At 34.6% G+C, this 18,626-nt stretch overlaps 2 protein-coding genes across 2 annotated transcripts; one reads left to right on the top strand and one right to left on the bottom strand.

Moving 5' to 3' along the window:
* Positions 1 to 5,597: 5,597 nt before the first annotated feature.
* On the top strand, positions 5,598 to 6,002 carry LOC117928319 (non-classical arabinogalactan protein 31-like). Its single transcript, XM_034848223.1, has one exon. It carries the CDS (start codon positions 5,598 to 5,600, stop codon positions 6,000 to 6,002), a length of 405 nt encoding a protein of 134 aa, XP_034704114.1.
* A 713-nt stretch (positions 6,003 to 6,715) lies between these two features.
* Positions 6,716 to 9,197, bottom strand: LOC117928318. The gene is made up of 2 exons (XM_034848222.1): positions 7,746 to 9,197; positions 6,716 to 6,745 (listed from the first exon to the last, which is right to left on the bottom strand). Exons 1-2 carry the CDS (start codon positions 9,195 to 9,197, stop codon positions 6,716 to 6,718), a joined length of 1,482 nt encoding a protein of 493 aa, XP_034704113.1.
* Positions 9,198 to 18,626: the final 9,429 nt, after the last annotated feature.

Here is an 18,626-nt window from a genome sequence, read left to right as displayed (position 1 = left end):
ATCAAAAGGATTCATCATGTAATATATCCATGTTGTCTACAAGTATATGAAAGTGGGGTAGTTAATTATAAAAATTGTATTATTCAATTCATGTCATTGTAGTTAATGCCACAAATTATCAATTTAAAATTTCTATTACTTCATGATATTTCATCTTATTAAATACATTTAATTTCATTAGGTATTGAACCAAAGTAATAAATGTGGTTCTCTCATAGAATTATGATCCTATCTAGTTGATGTGCTACCATGCAAATGAGAAATAAATATATCTTACATTTGTTTAAGTCTTTATTCACTCTCGAATCGTCAAAGATAATTTATTATGCATATTTCTGTAAAATTAAAATAAAATTATATATCAAAATATTAAACCAAGAAACATAATTAACTCTCATGATTCTATCTTGTTAAACTAATATCAACTTATACTACATGTCTTATGCATTCTAACATCTCCAACTTCCTAGTTTAGGTGGTGGTTCCTATCCCATATAGGAATACATAATCCCTACATGTCAACAACTATTATGTTTCTTTTCATTTTAGAAAATTTTGATAATTTTTTTTAAAATTTCTTCGATATTTCGGTATTTATCGGTATTTTTACCGATATTTCGGGAAATTTACCGATATTTCCGACTAGTCCAACCCACGCACAGGATACAAAAGCTATCCGTTTTTTTTATAAAAAAAAAAAAATGCTATTCGGTAAGCTTATCATGATTTGCAGGCCAAGGTTGTGTTTTTCAGCCTGGGTCAAAAATCGTGGATTTAGGGTTCAGGAAATTTAAATCCAATGGCACAAAAACAAAGAGACCCCTAGAACAGATCCAGTTAACGCAGGGAGCAAAAAAAAAAAGGAATATTTTTGGTTTTCCTTGGGGGTTTTGCATGGATTTTCTTGGAAATCAAAAGAGGATGAATCTTCCCGAAAATCGAATGGGGGATGGATTTTCTTGGGAATCAAACAAGGATTGCAATAATAATAATAGTAATAATAATAATAACCTGATTAGATTAGTACCTGCGAGGAATGAGAGTGGCAGAGGAAAACAAGGGCCTTTTCAGGGATTCTCTCGTCTGGAAGGCAACTTCAGAAATGGCTTCTTGATACCTGAGTCAGAGAAGTGGGTGGACTTTTGATTTTTAGATTTAGTAGAGATATGTGGAAGGCAACTTCAGAAATGGTTTCTTGATGCCCGAGCTAGTGAAGTGGGTGGCCTTCTGATTTTTGGATTTAGTAGAGATAAAAAAAAAATAAGCCGGTCCAAGGGAGTAGAGAAGCCCTCCCACCTAAGCTTTCACAGTCTCCATGATGGGGATGTTGTTTGGCTTTGGCCTACACCCGCTTTACTCCCATCCACCACATTTTATCTAACTTGTTAGCTCCTGAAACACCTTCTCCCGCCTTTCACGCCCTTTACTCTCATATTTGTTGATTTTCCATTGAATTATAATTTTTTTTCCTTTGCTTTTTTTCCTTTTTTATTTTTTTATGATCAATAATTTGGATTAAAATGGGAGGGAGGGAAGTTATATTTAAATAATAATTAATAAATGATTATTCCGATTATTTATTCTACCTTAAATAGAGCTTTTTGAAGGTAAATTTATAATATTAAAAATATTAAAAACATTTTCTAAAATCATTATTAAACATAAAATTAATATTATTAATTTTGAATTTTAAAATCCCAACTCCTTTATATAACAAAATATAAGGCTTTGTTTGGATAAAAATTTGATTTTTCCTAAATTAGAGGTTAAAATTTTCCTCATTCTATATAAATAATTATTAAGAATAACAATTCTCCACTTCCCATTAGTCATGCAGCTGATAAGCACTTGATAGCACTCAATAGTTAGGATGATGATGATGTGACTCCACTACCTCCAAGGCTCCTAACCTTCTCTACATTGACTTTACACTTGCTGGCTGGGAGGATAACATGTCCAATTTATTTTTCAATGAACTCTTTGTCATGTCCAATTTATTTTTCAATGAACTCTTTCTCATGCTAGTTGCAGTTTTGGAATTGAGTAAATATATATTCATTTAGTATCTCACTACCATGACCACCATTTGGAATAATAGGATATTTTAAAAAAAACTACATTTTCTAATATAAAATATATATAAATTTAAATTACATAACATAGCAAAAAAGGACTTCTAAAGTTTTAATACAATTTTTTTTAATTTCATATTCTTCCATTTTCTCTCCCTAATTTTCTTAACACGACATTTCATTTGAAAAATTCAAGATGAAAATGAAATTTTAAAGCTCATTGTATTGATCTATTTTTTTTTTAAATGGGTAATGAGAAAAAACAATGTACTTTGAAGAACTGAAATAATATATAATGGTATTACAACTTAACCATTAAACACCCAAAATTAAAATTTAAATAAGGAGGTGCATTCATCCATCTCTTATAATTATTATAATAAATTTTAATTAAGAAGGTGCATTCATCCATCTCTTATAATTATTATAATAAATTTTAAATAAGGATGTGCATTCATCCATCTCTTATAATTATTATAATAAATGTAAAGACAAACACATATTATGCTTAGGGAATCGTAAAACAAAAAAAAAAATATTAAAAAGAGAGAACATTTTGTTTTACAAGATAAGACAAGTTAGTCAATCATAACAATATTTTCTAATAGTACTACCATTCAAACTATAGTTTCATTTTTAAACTATAGTTTTGATACTGAATTGGAATGAGTTTTTTTTTTTTTAAATAATTTAATAAGATTCAAGTTTTTTTAATTTGTTAACTTTATCTTATAAATTATAGAACTTGAGCTATTAATCAATATATTGAATGATTCAATTGAAAAATAATATGTTAAAGTTATTAAATATATATTCTAAGATTTATTTTATGATAAAATAATTTTCCTTTTTAACATTACAAGAATCCTAAATCAAAATAAAGATTTGAGTTTATTAATATATCAAAACAATTCTCCTTTTAATACTTTATGAACCAAAAGCAAAATTAAAATTTGAGTTTATTATGATTATCTAATTCATGTCTTAAAATATAAAATAAAATGTGTTATTTTTTTTATAATAAACATGTGAAGATAATTATTATTTTTAGATATCATGAATCATAAGTAAAATCCATATATGATATTAAAATTCACACATCAAAATATAAAATGAATTAATTTTCTAAAAAAAATATATATATGTAACTTGTATGCTTTTATGAAGTATTTATATTTAGCCTTCATATAATTTAAAACAAGGCAAACACACCTTAATCTAACCCATGCGTCAACCGTCCAACAATAGTCTCCATAGGTAGTTAGCCTAGCTTCCCATTTCTCTCACCCATCAATCGTGTTTTCTTGCTATTTCAGATGGCTGAAAACGTATCTTAACCCATAAGCCATACCACTCTCTCTTTAAAGCTTATTTTTAGTTGCTCAAGACAAGTATGTCAGGCCATGTCATACCGTGCAACAACCTATCTTTTAGGCAATAAAAAAAACCTATCCCTACCACCTTCACATCAACCGTCTTTCTTCTATCACAGCCCATGCTTTCGGCTGTCCAAAATCCATCTGTCACAAGAATAACGCTGGTGTCGGGGTGTGTGTTGTTTCTATCACAAGCAACATTCATGGAACTTTTTTTTCTTTGGCAGAACAGTTTGAGATTTGTCTTGTCTCTTCAACCCATTGGTCCTATTGGCGGGGAAAATTTTTTTCAACCCATTGGTCCTATGGGCAGGGAATTTTTTTTAAAAAAATTCGGCCTACAAATCAACCCAATTCCTTATGCTTCAGAGTTAAGCCATATCTTTGCCTTGTCCTTCAAAGTAAAAGGGAATAGCTTGAGTCTCAAAGCTCCTCCCTCTCTAAAAGTATTGCACACTTCCTCAAACTCCTTGAGGTGGGCATATGGGTTCTCACTCTCCATTCCATGGAAATTTGGTAGGAGGGGTACAATATGGGCCTTATTATCAACTGCTCAAGAGGAGGCACGATGCATGAGGGTGCACTCATCCTTGGTGGGTGCATTCTATGAATGACTTTATGACTCTAAACTTCATCTCTTTCCAGGAAAATTGAAATCAAGGTGGACGGGCTCCTTTCATAATTCATGAAGTGCATCCCAATGGAGTGGTGGAAGTATTCAATCCCAAAGGCAATCAAACCTTCAAAGTCAATGGTCATCGTCTCAAGCCATTTATAGAGCCATGCAGACAAGGAGGAGATCAACCTCCTTGAACCACGCAACTTTGAGGGAAAGCAGGGTTTCATGGACTATATTAAGTCTATGAATTTTTATAGTTTTATATAGTTGTATTGTTATTTTTATTTTTATTTCTTTTGATTTTAATTCTTGCTCAAACTTGGTTTATTTTGTCTTAATTCTAGTCAATGTTGATGTTAAATTTCAGAAAAAAAAAAAATCAAGAAAAATGTGGAGAAGCCTTCAAAAGCAAGGCAGGGGAGTAAAGCAAAGGAGAAAGAGCACTGCATTTGAAGGTGCGAAAATTTCGCATGGAGGAATCCAACATGTGAAAATGCATTTCAAGGTGCGAAATTCCAAAAGCACCATTTTGCACACCACTATCGAAGGTGCGAAACACACTCCTGGCACACAAGTGCCATTTCGCACACCTCAAGGCAATTTTCGCACAATGCGAAAATTTCGCACACCTCAATCCAAGGTGAGAAATTTTCGCACACTTGGGGTGCGAAAATTTTCGCACACCACTATTGAAGGTGCGAAAATTTTCGCACCGTGCGAAACGCACTCCTGGCACACGAGTGCCATTTCGCACACCTCAAGGCAATTTTCGCACAGTGCGAATGAAGGTGTGAAAATTTCGCACACCTCAATCCAAGGTGCGAAAATTTCGCACACTTGGGATGCGAAAATTTTCGCACACCACTATTGAAGGTGCGAAACACACTCCTGGCACACGAGTGTCATTTCGCACACCTCAAGGCAATTTTTGCACAGTGCGAATCAAGGTGCGAAAATTTCGCACACCTCAATCCAAGGTGCGAAAATTTCGCACACCTCAATCCAAAGTGCGAAAATCCTTGTCCAAGGTGCAAATCTTCTAAATTTCAATTTCGCACACCACTATTCAATGTGCGAAAATTTTTGCACCGTGCGAAACACATTCCTGGCACACGAGTGCTATTTCGCACACCTCAAGCCAATTTTCGCACCGTGCGAAACAAGGTGCGAAAATTTCGCACAGTGCCAAATTTAGTGCGAAACTCCATTTAAGGTGCGAAATTCTCAGTTCAAGGTGCGAAAATTTCGCACGGTAAAATTCAAGGTGCGAAATCAAATTTTAAGCTGCGAAAACTCTGACTTTTAAACTCAATTTTTACCCCGGGGTTTTGCCTAACGTCCAAAAACAACTTTTCGGTTGCCTTGGGAATTTTTAAACATCAAACCACCCCAAGCCCCATCTCTATATAAACCCCTGAAGGAGAGAAGCTGAAGAGCCTTTGGAACTCGAACAGCCATCTCGCTCGCTCCCCCACACTAACTGAGAGCCTCTGGAACTCAAACAGCCATCTCGCTCGCTCCATTTCGGCCATGGCAAAGACTAGGGGAGGTCTTTCCGCATCCCCATCCTCGCCGCCGGTGCCTCGACTAGCACAGTCCGCCATTGGAGGCGCCACTTCGCCACCTGCTCAGTATTCCACCGTTCCCCCATCTGAGGGTGGAACACCTTCTCAGCGTCGATATCCCACCAGGAGGCCACCCACTGAACCTGTGCCGCCCGCCGCCAAAGCCAAGAGGCCTACTTCTCGGCCACCCGCGAAAAAGGCTAAGTTCTCGGGTCCTGGAGAGCCATCCCAGACACCTCAAGTCGAGTCGGACTCTCAGATTCCTGTGGGGATTCCTCTCGAGACCGTCATCAGACGTCCTATGATCGCAGGGCCACCTATAGAGGGCAACCTGGATTGTAGAGATCGATCCTTCCATTCAGAGACCTAGTTCGACATCGAGGCTCTCAGACAGCAGCCAGAGCTCAGGGATTCATTCCGTTTGCTGCAGAGGTATCACATGGAGCATCTCCTCACCCCTAGGCAGTTCTATTATCCGAGAGTAGTTCTATACTTTTATCCAATGTTTTCAGAACCGGACCGGTCATTGAACCGGAAAAGTTACCGGTTCACGGTTCACCGGTCGGACCGGCGGTCGAACCGCTATCGAACCGGTGACGTCATAAATATATATTTTATTATTTTATATATTTATAAAAAATTAAAAAATTAATAAATTCTATGTAAATTTTGACAGCATCTACTTTGTTTGTTGAGTTTTATCACAAATTTTTTTACCTATAGAAGTTATCAATTATCATATATGATATCTATAACACAATATAAGATGTTATACATTCACAATGTCAATAAACTCAATATTTATCAAATAATCAAACCATTACTATCCTATAATAACCAAATTATCAAAGAGTTGTTAACTTAACACATTGTCCATAATAAATAATACAAATGTCAACCATAGGTCCACAACACTTAAATAATTACTCAAAATAAAAATATAACATGTCAATGTTTGAATATTCATGAAGTTTTTTGCATACTAATAAATATAAAATTCATGTCTTCATTCATTTTGGAAATTGGAATATGGAGATTGAAGATGAGCATTTGGAAAACCAAAGTTCTCCACATCAAGCCCTTCTACAGCCACGTCACCACCATCCTCATCATCTACAAAAATATTGAATATATATCAACAATAAATCATTTTTAAAGAAAAAATATAATTATTGAACTTTTATAAGTTTAAATATTTTACTAACCAATGTGAGAACTTGAACCTTCCACTTCATTTATTGGATTGACCCTTCTTCATATAGAAGATTTTCCAATTCTTCAGCATCTAACTCTGCTGGTTGATCATCATCAACTACCCAAAAATCGGTCTCATCAATGCATGCATAGTCAATTGGATCATAGATTCTTTTCTTGTTATAGAACCTAAAAAAAAAAACATATAATTATTCATAATTGTGAATAGAAGAATTTAAATTCAAAACAACTAAGAAATCATTTATACCGATTTTTTAGGCGCAAATTATAATGAACGTATACAAGATCATTAAGCCTTTGATGTTCCAATCTATTCCTTCTTTTGGTATGTATACGTTCAAAGACACTCCAATTCCTCTCACATCCAGAAGATGATGCGGTTTGGCTCAATATTTGAATGGCTAACTTTTGCAAATGTGGTGCACTGTATCCATGTAGCTTCCACCATTCATCTAATTACCATTTCACATTAAAAATAAGAAAAAAATAAAACACATTAGCAAGTTTAAAATATTAAATAGTAAGTAGGTAACTAATAAAGAAGAATAAACATACTAATAAATGATAATAATATTTTACCAGGTTGAAGTACTTCACGTGAAGAATAAGCAAGTTCTCTTCCAAAACTTCCCAATCGATCACGAAATAACTTCATTTCATTCATTGTTTCAAGCTTGCCTTTCAGAACTTTTTGATCAATAACATCCATGACACCTCCAATAACATTTGGCTTATTACAAAAGTTTTCCTGATCATATTGGAAACATGGATTCAACCAATAAGCTGCTGAATGAATGCTTTTCCTCAGTTGTTGATCCCAACGTTGCTTTATGATCTCCGTATAAGGCTTGTATAGTCTTTTGTTGTAGTTAAACAATTTCTTGATGCCCAAACGAACCCTATACATGCCTTCATACACATATCCCATCGAAGGCCTCTCATCACAATCAACAATACGCAATAAGCGCATTAGTGGAGACATAAGATTCACAACAATCAAACAATCATTCCAAAATCTATTATCTAAGATGATGGAAACTGCAACTTGGCTTTTATAATCCTTTGAATATCTAGAGTCCACAAAGAACTTACTAGTCACCAAAGCTTGCAAGTCATGTTTATGATCATGAAGACTCTTGAGTGCAATGAAAGTAGTAGCAAAGCGAGTTGCACCAGGTCGCAGAATCTCTGTCCATCCTTCCCTTTTTCTCAACCAACTTAACAAAGCAACATGATTATACACAAAAATTGTCACCTTTGATGCACGTCTTACAAGTTCAGCAACATGGTCCATCTTACTAATATCCTTAAAGATCAAATTAAGACAATGAGCTGCACAAGGTGACCAATTAATGTGTTTATGCTTCTGAGAAATCAATCTCCCCGCGGCCACATAATTTGCTGCATTATCAGTGACTATATGAACTACATTGAGTGGACCAACCCATTCAATCACCTCATCAAATAACTGAAACAAATTAGTTGCATCCTTGACAATGTCTGAAGCATCAACGGATTTCACAAATGATATTCCTTCAGGACAATACACAAGGAAGTTGATGAGTGTTCTTTGTCTATTATCTGTCCAACCATCACCCATTATTGTACACCCAACTTTTGCCCAAATTGCACGATAAGAGTCCACAAGTAACTGAACTTCCTTCTTGGCATCCTTTAAAAGATTAACCCGTAGTTGATAGTAATTTGGACCCTTATATCCAGGACCAATTGCAGATATAGCATCCAACATTGGCTTGAAGTAGAAGGAATTCACTGCATTAGTAGGAATGCATGCATCATAAAAGAATCTCCCAACCGCCATATCCGCTCTCCAAATAGCTTCTTTCCCAGCTAGTACACTCCTCATGGAAGGTTGAGCTCCTTGAGTATTTCTTGGTGCAAAATACTTATCCACTGTTGATTTTTTCCTTTTTCCACTATTAGCTGCCATAGGACTTTGCATTTGCTGAACCTCTTCTTCACCTTCTGCCCCATCCCCTTCAAATTGTGACACATTAGGACCATAAGGATTTCTACATTCATATGCTTCTTGGGCTGCTTTCTTAGAATTCACAAACTCTTGCAAAGAATTTTCCATTCGAAATTTTACATCAGGAGGAACCGATTTACATGGACCAATATCTCCTTTCACTCCAGCAAGATGTTGTTTCATTCTATGAATACCCCCACCTTTTGTAATCTTTTTACAATACAAACAAATAAGAGCTTTCCTTCCATTTGCATATCTTTCTTCAGAAACATGCTCCCATGCAGGATCGATCTTACTTCTAGTTGATTGAGAATTGGCAGTTGAATCTTGACCAGAGGATGGAGTCAAGTTTGATTCCATTTTGTATTTCTCTATCAAATTAGAAACAAAAATCTCACATTAACATAGAGAATGGAAGTCATCAACCATTTAATGATTTATAATCAAGTCATCAACAATTTATAACAATCATATATCAATTGGTAAATTTATCTAAAGGAACAACCGTCATTATAACAAGCATGTTTTGATCCAATTATAAATTTATCTAAATTTTAAAGTAATTTTGTATAGATATATTGATGGGCAAACTCCACAAATATCTAAACAAGCATGTTTGGAGAATTTTTCCACAAATATCTTGTAAATTATGCTTCTTTTTCAATGCATGCTTTCACATTTTCTCTATGGCATGCGTCAACATACATGTGGTCCAAAAGGGATCAATCTTCATAATTACTCGTATATAATTAATATATGATATCATTATATCATTATTTTACCACTTCTTCATCAAAGGTAAGGTCATTTTTAAAATAAGAATTATTAGAGCATCCTATGCATTCCATCATATTATAAACTAAATCAATTTGCTTTAAGTTACATAAGAATTCCTCATGAATAGGCAATTAATTAAACCATAGCCAATTAATTAAACATTGCATACAAACAAACAAGTGAAGGAAAGCCAGAACATACAAACAAAGCATCAAGGTTCTGGAAAATTCTTCTAAACGGGTTAGTGATCTCTTTAAATTTTATGATCTTAATACAAACAATTAAGTAGTGGCATCTCATCTGCATTCTTCCGAGTGAAGCATTTTCCCTTTCTTTCAGCTACTCATGGAGCCCATTTATCTATCATCCTTTCTCCCAAAACCAAAAATCACCTCAACAATGATGTCCAAGGTGATTAAATTAATACCAACGTCACAAAATATTCACTATGCTAAGTTGCTAACTGTGCCATGATTTTCTAAAGAAATTGATCACCAAAGAAAATTCCACGGCAAAGGTACATGACCCACCAAAACACAGCACACTGCCCCACACACACACGGACACACCGGCGTCGCAAACTCCAATGCCGGCGTCGCCGGGACGAGCTACCAGCTGGGAGAGGGGGGACCTTTCCAACGCAGGCAGGTGTCATCGGCGGGCGGAGGAGAGGGGTAAAGCTACCCTTGGCTGCCGGCGGGATTTCTCTTGCTGTCGTGGGCCGCCGGCGGGACCTTGTGAGTGTCGCTGCTATCACAGGCCGTCGGCGGGATCCCTTGGTGTCGCCGATGGGACGTCGACGACGGGCGAAGGAGGAACGGCTGGAGCTGGAGCGGGATCCCTTGCAGCGGCGCAGCGTTGGAGAATGGATTGGAGATCCCCTTTGCTTAAATAGGACTCCAAAACGGCGTCATTTTGATGCCAGAAGCATCAAAACGACGTCGTTTTGATGTTGTTTTAAAAAAAAAAAAAAAAAATCAATTGAACCGTCCGGTTCCCTTGGAACCGGCCGGTTCGTCCGGTTCACCGGTTGGACCGCCAGTTCGACCGGTTCGACCCCGGTTCGATCCCCATCCGGTCCAAATGACCGAACCGGACCGGTCCGGTGACCGGCCGGCGGTCCGACCGGTCCGACCGGCCGGTCCGGTCCGGTTTTTAAAACCATGCTTTTATCAGTCTATGACTACTCGAGGCATCCGGAATCCTACTCTCATCTATTTTACCATAGATGGACGCCAGGGTGCCATTGGAGCTTGCCACATTGCTGAGGCCCTCCGTATACCTTATGAGCCTGTGACTCAGGCAGACTTCAGGGAGTGGTCCTCATTCTCTCAGAGGGACATGGTTCGTATCTTATCCAGGGGGACTTCCACAGCCTCAGTGTTGACTAGGAGAGAGCTTCCATCTGGGATGCTCCTTATTGATGTGCTCCTGCGTGCCAACATCTTCCCACTTCAGCATAAAGTTCAGAGGAGAGGAGCTATACTTGAGGCGTTATTTAGGATTTCTGAGGGATATTACTTCGGCCCTCATCATTTGATTATGACTTCTCTTCTTCACTTTGAAGAGAAAGTCCATCAGAAGAAGCTTTAGAGGGCAGATGTCATTCCATTATTATTTCTGAGGCTCCTCTGCCAAATTTTAGAGCACCTGGGCTATCCTGGAGAGCCCCGCCTTGAGAGGCGCCGCCATTGCCGAGAGGACTTCTCTCTCGACAAATGGCATCACTTGGTAGCCTACTTTGCACCTCAAGGAGCCCCAGTTGTGCCTCCACCTTAGGGAGCCCAAGTTGTGCCTCCACCTCAAGGAGCCCTAGTTGTGCCTCCACCTCAGGGAGCCCCAGATGTGCCCCCACCTCCAGAGCTACCCCAAGATGAGCAGCTACCTCAGGCCCAACACGATGAGATTCTCACTGACACTATACCTCCTGCCCCTGCAGCACACACCTCAGTGCCCATGCCTGAGGCCACACTTCCTGCTTCTCCTATTACTCAGCCAGCTCCACCAGTCGTGCTAGCTACCTCAGCACCTCCTCCTTCATCTGAGCCCACTGTCACCGTTTCTCTTACGGAATTCAGAGGCTTAGTGCACTCATTGCAGACACTGAGCACCGCTCAGGATTCTCTTTTCGAGCAGATGGCCACTATTCGTGCACACCAGGATCAGATCATTGCTACTCAGACCCAACATACCACGATCCTTCATCAGATTCAGCAGTATCTGAGTATGCAGACACTTCCTGGGCATGATAGGTCTGGACCATCCGAGCCTCCACTGCCAGATGAGGGGACCATACCAGCTGAGCAGGCCATACCAGATGAGGGTACCATACCAGCTGAGCAGCCCATACCAGATGAGGAAATCAGAGCAGAGCCATCACATGATCCTACTACTATCTGATCTTTTTATGTTTTTTTTTTTACTTACATCTTGTATTAGACTTGTGAATCCCATCTTTTTGATGTTTTATATACTGGGATTGGATGTATTACTTGAACATCATGCATATTTTGTATTTCTTTTCCAAGTAATACTTATATATATATATATATATATATATATATATATATATATATATATATATATATATATATATATATATATATATATATATATATCATTTTTTGATTATATTCCATTTTCTCGTTACTCTTTTATCTTTGAAACATGTGGTTTCTCCTTGGAGAATAATATGATGTATGAGTTGGCCATGTTTTGGCGTGTTGTGATGTACGTGTGAGGATGCGACGCCTTGAAGTGTAAGTGGACAATTTGTATTTCATAAGAAACAGGTCATTGTAAATGAGATCAATGCGCCACTCTTGACCAGATGTGGAAGCCTTGAATGAGTGTTCAGATTGAGCTTCCAATCCCATGTCCTACCCCGTGGAATTTCTTTATTAAATAAAAACTATTTACATATAATGAGATGAATAATACATCATGAACATTCCAAAGTAAGAAATGAGACTGGTTTCTTAGTTCTTACTTTTAAAAGGATTATCAATTTCACACAGACAGCTAAAGTTCATAATTATTACACCAAATACAAGAGAAATTTCAGGTACACGTGACTATATTCTGCCAATTTTACCCTTATTTTATTTCAGCTAAATTTCACCTACATTAGTTAAGACTTCTTACAACTACATTTGACATGCTAAACTCTACATGCGTTAGTTTGCAAATATAATATTCCTCTAGCTTTTCTTGAATTAGATGGTTTATTAGGGTTTGGAGCTTAATATGGAGCTTGAGGAGGATTGAGATGAATCCATGAATGTTAAATCTGTAGCCAATAACCTTCTATTTTGTGGGTTTGGCATTTTTTGTTGTAGTATTCTGCTAAACTCATGCTCATATGTTTGCATGATCCCATGAGAAGGTTGACAAACATATTTTTTGGTTGTCATTTCTGGGACTTACAGTTGAATGTCCCATTGGAGCATTTATGAGATTTTGTAATTTACTCAAATAATTTGGGGCAACTTTAAACTGCCCACAAAGGCATTTATTTAGGCATATAATTTTTATTATCCCACCAAATGTCCCTCTACTAGTAGAAATTCTGAAATGGTATTATGTAACTGGGGTGCAAGTTGCAGAGGCTTAAGTATTAGGCACAAATAACACCAAATTGTTAAATATAAATATCATTATAAATGATTTGTCCATGTGTGACAAAGACCACTGACTGCATACATTTTACATGAGTACATTATTATGGTTGCAACAATAAACAAAATAAAAGGAAGTCATGTTACATCATTTAATATATGTCATAAAAAATGCAAAAAAACAAAAACAAAAATTAAAACCCTATAAAGGATATATATTTGCATGAAGAATAAATATCTAATTCAATAAATTTTAATAAAAATTATTTTTACTTTTCACAAAATTTTTAATGGTGCCTATTGTCTTAGGATTTTCTTTCAAGTTGCTTGTAGATGGGAATGGGCCTAAATAGAATTAAAAGAAAAATAAAAGAATTAAAAGAAAAAAAATGAGAAGTGAGATTTTTAATATTTACTAATATAACCTTGATAGATTTATTAATAAAATTAGATTGACTTATAAATTATTTGTCAAGATAGCTTTTACCAACCTTGACATAAAAATATTTTACCTCCATATATTGACTTATAATTTTTCTATCAAGATTGTATTACTATAAATTAAATAAAATTTTAGCAAATTCCACATATGTCATTATTGCCTTTATTTAGATACCTTTACATATGAATATATTAATTTTATATTGACTTATAAATTCTCTGTCAAAGTTGCATCGTCATAAGTCATGGAATAATCACTGGAATTCATATATGTCATTATTTCTTTTAACTAAGTTTTATATGTCATAGTTGCCCATTTAAATAAAAGATATTGACATATACTACTTTAAGTAAAGATAATATATGTTTACAATGACCCTTTTTCTTGTAGTGACTCGGACAAGCATTAATGGAAGTCATATGTAAGCCTCTAAAAGGCTTTCCTCCTATGTATGACATACACATTTGATAACAATTTTCTTTATTTTTCTCTGCTTATCTCTCTTAATTAATTTTTTCACTCTATATTATTTTTTTTATAACATGTTATCAATATGAATCAATCCAAAGATAGAAGTTATGTGTAAATCATTGTTATAGCTAGAATGTATGGTAAATTATTTCATATTGAAATAACCAAGAGTTACGTGAAAATTCTTTTAAATTTTCTTATAATGAAAATTATATAAAAAAGATTTTATATTTGATTATAACTAGAAGTATATTAATGTTATTGACCCAAAAATTGTGCAAAATTTATTTTCTTGAAGTGTGCATTTTTAGTAATTTTATTTTTAAATTTTTGTTTGTTACATGCAACTCATGGTATAAGTTTAAATACATATATTTTTTCATAATATGGTTTTGGAATTTTTGTAATTAATTCTAGCAATATTATTTTATTACATATGAAAAGTTCTCTATTTTATTACATTGTGATTTTTCCAAAACTTCGCTTTGACGAGATGCTCTTTCAATGATTGTCTAATCACTTAAAGTGAAAAATGACACATTGTATTTTCATGAAGATGATGAATAACTACTTGGTCCTAAAGCACCAAATCTTAGTGTTGTTGACGCGCTATGTATCTTTCTAATTGCACATACCTAAACATTGCTTTTTTTATTTATTAATTTATTGGCAAGATACAATTATGCATTAATGATCAAAGACATTGAAATGGTATTAATCTTCATGGAACTACTTATGTGATTCTATTTATTTGAAAATCAAAGTTACAATTGTTTGGATATATGGATATATGACAACTTTTAGATCATTACAAAGTTTGATTAGAAACAAGGTATTGTTAGACCCTACTTTTAATGGAATATATATTTGGTTGCTACAAAATGTTTTTATTGTGTCTATATTGAGTGGCAACACAAATGCTACAAGAAGTTTAAAAGGACAAGGATTTTGGTGATAATTGTTATTGTATTATCAATAATGCTATATAGAATTTTGACTTTTTTGATAATGACGTTATTGTTATTGGGATAAAACCTTTAAAAGTGGGACATGATGTAACAAATGAGATTTTATTTTTTATTATTCTATCCTTTTTTGTATTAATGTTTATTTGAGTACTCAACCATGCATCACTTGCATTATATATGACAAATGTATTAGGAGTTATATGAAAGATTCAAGTCATGAGTTCCTTGCAAGTTGATGAGTTGTTTACAACTAGTTTATGGACTTAGGACATCCATCTGAGGTTATAATGCACTACCTCCTAATTGGAAATATTACTTTTATTGGTTATCGAGATGGGTTTCCTATGGTGGGTGTATTAATATGTCTAATTCCACATTGAACAAGACTTATGATGAGTCATGAGATTGGTTATCAAATAGTCATGACTTCACCAAGTTACTATGTTATATGAACTCTCAACCTTAAGAGAACATTGAGCTAGTGCTACGGTTTTCACTAGCTTTGACCTACAAGTAAGACCCTAAGGTGATTATACATTTTTCATGGATTGAGTCATTATTAATTAAAGTGGTTGACAATAAGTATTCTCAATAGAAACACCATGATATCTTATAGGTTTGAGATAGTGTGTTTCCTTTTGTGTGTAAGGAATCCTTATATCTTTCCATGCATTCCTAGCTCTTGATTGCTTAAGTGCATGCTAATAGTCCTAAGGCTTATAAGTCTAATCACAACATAAAAACATGACAATAAAACCATAAATAATATACATCTAAAGATAATAGAGATCATACCTATGATTTGGATGTTCTCAGATTAATTTTAATTCGATGAAGTCATATAAATTAAGTGAATAGTAAGTCTCACCAATAAAGCAGTTTTTTACTTGATCAATCTTTCTCACGGATCTAGGCACTAAAGAAATGTGGTTTTGTTTCTAGAGATGAGGGCTAAGATTTGTGACCCACTATTCATTGCATGCAGACTCCCTATAAAATGATATATAATCTAAGTATATACTATCAACCTCTCAAGATTACTTTTTCAATTTTTGACATACTCTAACTAACAAAATCATATATCAAGTTCCACTTAATGAATTACTACAACCATAAATTTCATGATCTCATGTCCTTAGGACTACCCAATGGGACACACTATCTCAATCTCGTGAGATATTATGGTGCCTTTATTGAGAATATCTATTACTACTAGCCTCTATAAAAAAAAATGGCTTAAATCATAAGGAATACATACTAACTTAAAATCTTTCCTATAAGTTAAAGCCTTATAATGACTTTAGCACAAACTTAATATTCTCTCAAGGTTGAGTATCCATGTATTATAGTAGCTTGATGAATCATGATTGTTTGATAACCAATGGCATGATTCACTATAAATCTTATTCAATGTGTAACCATACACACTAGTGCACTCACTATGGGAAACTCATTTTGATGACTAAGACTAGTCATCATTCCAATTAGGAAGTAGTACACTACATCTTAATGACTAAGATCAATCATCCCTCTAATTAGGAGATAGTGTACTAAAGCCTCAAATGGATTACCTAAATCTATAAACCAATTATGAACAAATTATCTACTTGTAAGGAATCCATAACTTGGATTTTTTTGTGCAACTCTTAATACACCCAAGTTATGTACAGTACAAGAGATGTCAAGCTTAAATTCTTGACATATATAATGCATATATGGGATAAGGAAAAAAGAACCAAAATCATATATAAATATTAATGAATTCCATTTATTATTACATCATATCATGCTTTTAAGGGTTCTATCCCAACAATCGCTTACTAGCCCTAGAAGCATACTAGGCACCTTAGAAAGAATTTGCTCCATAGTCACATCATCTCTCTAAACTCTCATAAAACATGTAGTGTTTTCTCTTTCAATGGTTTATTAATTCTTTAAATTGTACTACCACCTCACAATTATCATAAAATGGGATCATGAACAATACAACCAAAGAAAATACCCTTAGTCCCATAAGAAATATCCTAAACCAAATAAATTCCTTTGTTGTTTTAGACACAGCAACAAAGACCACTTAGAGTATACACATACCAAAGACAGACCTACAAAAGTTCTCATTAGACTAAAAGTTTGATTCCTAGTACATAAGGAGTATTGGCTCATGGCAAAGACACATTAACATATGCTCCTTCATTATCCTAAGATACTTGAGTATATACTAGACACCCACACATTGCTTTAATCCTGGATTGGATTGACATCTACTCATTATCTCTACAACAAAACAAATATCTGGTCTAGCATAAAACATTGTATACACAAGGCCATATGTTGTAAAGGCATAAAGTATCACCTTAATGCAATCCTTCTCTTTAGATGTCTTATGAAATTGATCCTAAGAAAATAGAACTCCATGGCTAAAGAGTAGCAAACCCTTTATGGAGTTTTGTATCATGCACTTAACCAAATGGTTGTAAGTGTAAATGGTTTGACAAAACATAATTTTCCTATTCTTGCAGTCCCAAAGGACTTGTATTCCAATAATATATTGTGTTCCTTTCTAGATTTTCATTTAAAATTGAGTAAACAATGAGATCTTGACTCATGATGCTATCTTTACATCATTCTTAATGAGTAGACAATCATCTATCTATAAGATCTTAGAGCACTACCATAGTTCTTTACACTTTTTTGTACATAAAAAGCACATCCTTGTTTTGATCAAAATCTAAGGTCTCGATTTCCTTATCAAAACACATGTTCGATGGGCAAGATGCTTTCTTTAATCCATAAATGGATTTATGCAACTTGGATACTAGATATTCTTGGCCATTTACTATAAAAACATCTAGTTTCATCGTATAGATGTTAACATCAAAATAACCATTTAAGAATGCTATCTTGATATCTAATTGTCACATCTCACAATTGAGGTGCACCACAATGGATAAGAGTACTTAATAAATTTTAGTATCGGTAGTTATACTCAAATTAATCAGAGTATCAGTGAAAAAGTTTTGTATCATTGAAATGATGTTTCAAACTATAACCTTTAGCTACAACCCTAGATACATAAATCTCAACCTTTCTATCTACTTTTGTCTCCTTCTTATAAATTGACTTACACCTATGAGTTTTATCCTTTTAAGTGTTTCTACAAAATCCTAGACTTTGTTAGAAATTAAGAATTTTTACTCTTCCTCCATAGCTCATTTCTATAAATGAGCATCAACGTCACTCATTACTTCATCATAATTTGTGAGATAGTATCATCCTACTATGATGAAACACTCATGTACTAGAGGTATTGAGAATGATATGTCTCTATATCTCTGGATCTATAGTATCTTATGCAAATATGAGACTATATTCTAATATTCTCTAGTCTACATCACTTTCTACCTTATTACTTATCATATAGTTTCTATAAGAAATCTGATATTTTTTATACTAAATACCTTCTAATCATTCTGACTATAAAAAAAATAATCCCTAAGATCTTCTTAGATACCTA

This window comes from Vitis riparia, chromosome 13, assembly GCF_004353265.1.
Source record: "Vitis riparia cultivar Riparia Gloire de Montpellier isolate 1030 chromosome 13, EGFV_Vit.rip_1.0, whole genome shotgun sequence".
Lineage (NCBI taxonomy): Eukaryota > Viridiplantae > Streptophyta > Magnoliopsida > Vitales > Vitaceae > Vitis > Vitis riparia.
Note: the sequence above shows the minus strand (reverse complement) of the source record. Positions and strands in the feature narration are given on the sequence as shown.

What these genes read in the sequence shown, in the direction of transcription:
- LOC117928319 (XM_034848223.1), top strand. Translation starts at nt 5,598, where the DNA reads ATGGCAAAGACTAGGGGAGGTCTTTCCGCATCCCCATCCTCGCCGCCG.
- LOC117928318 (XM_034848222.1), bottom strand. Translation starts at nt 9,197, where the DNA reads ATGGAATCAAACTTGACTCCATCCTCTGGTCAAGATTCAACTGCCAAT. An exon ending in TGTATGAAGGCATGTATAGG is followed by an intron (nt 6,746 to 7,745) that starts GTTCGTTTGGGC and finishes ATATTTTTGTAG; the next exon opens with ATGATGAGGATGGTGGTGAC.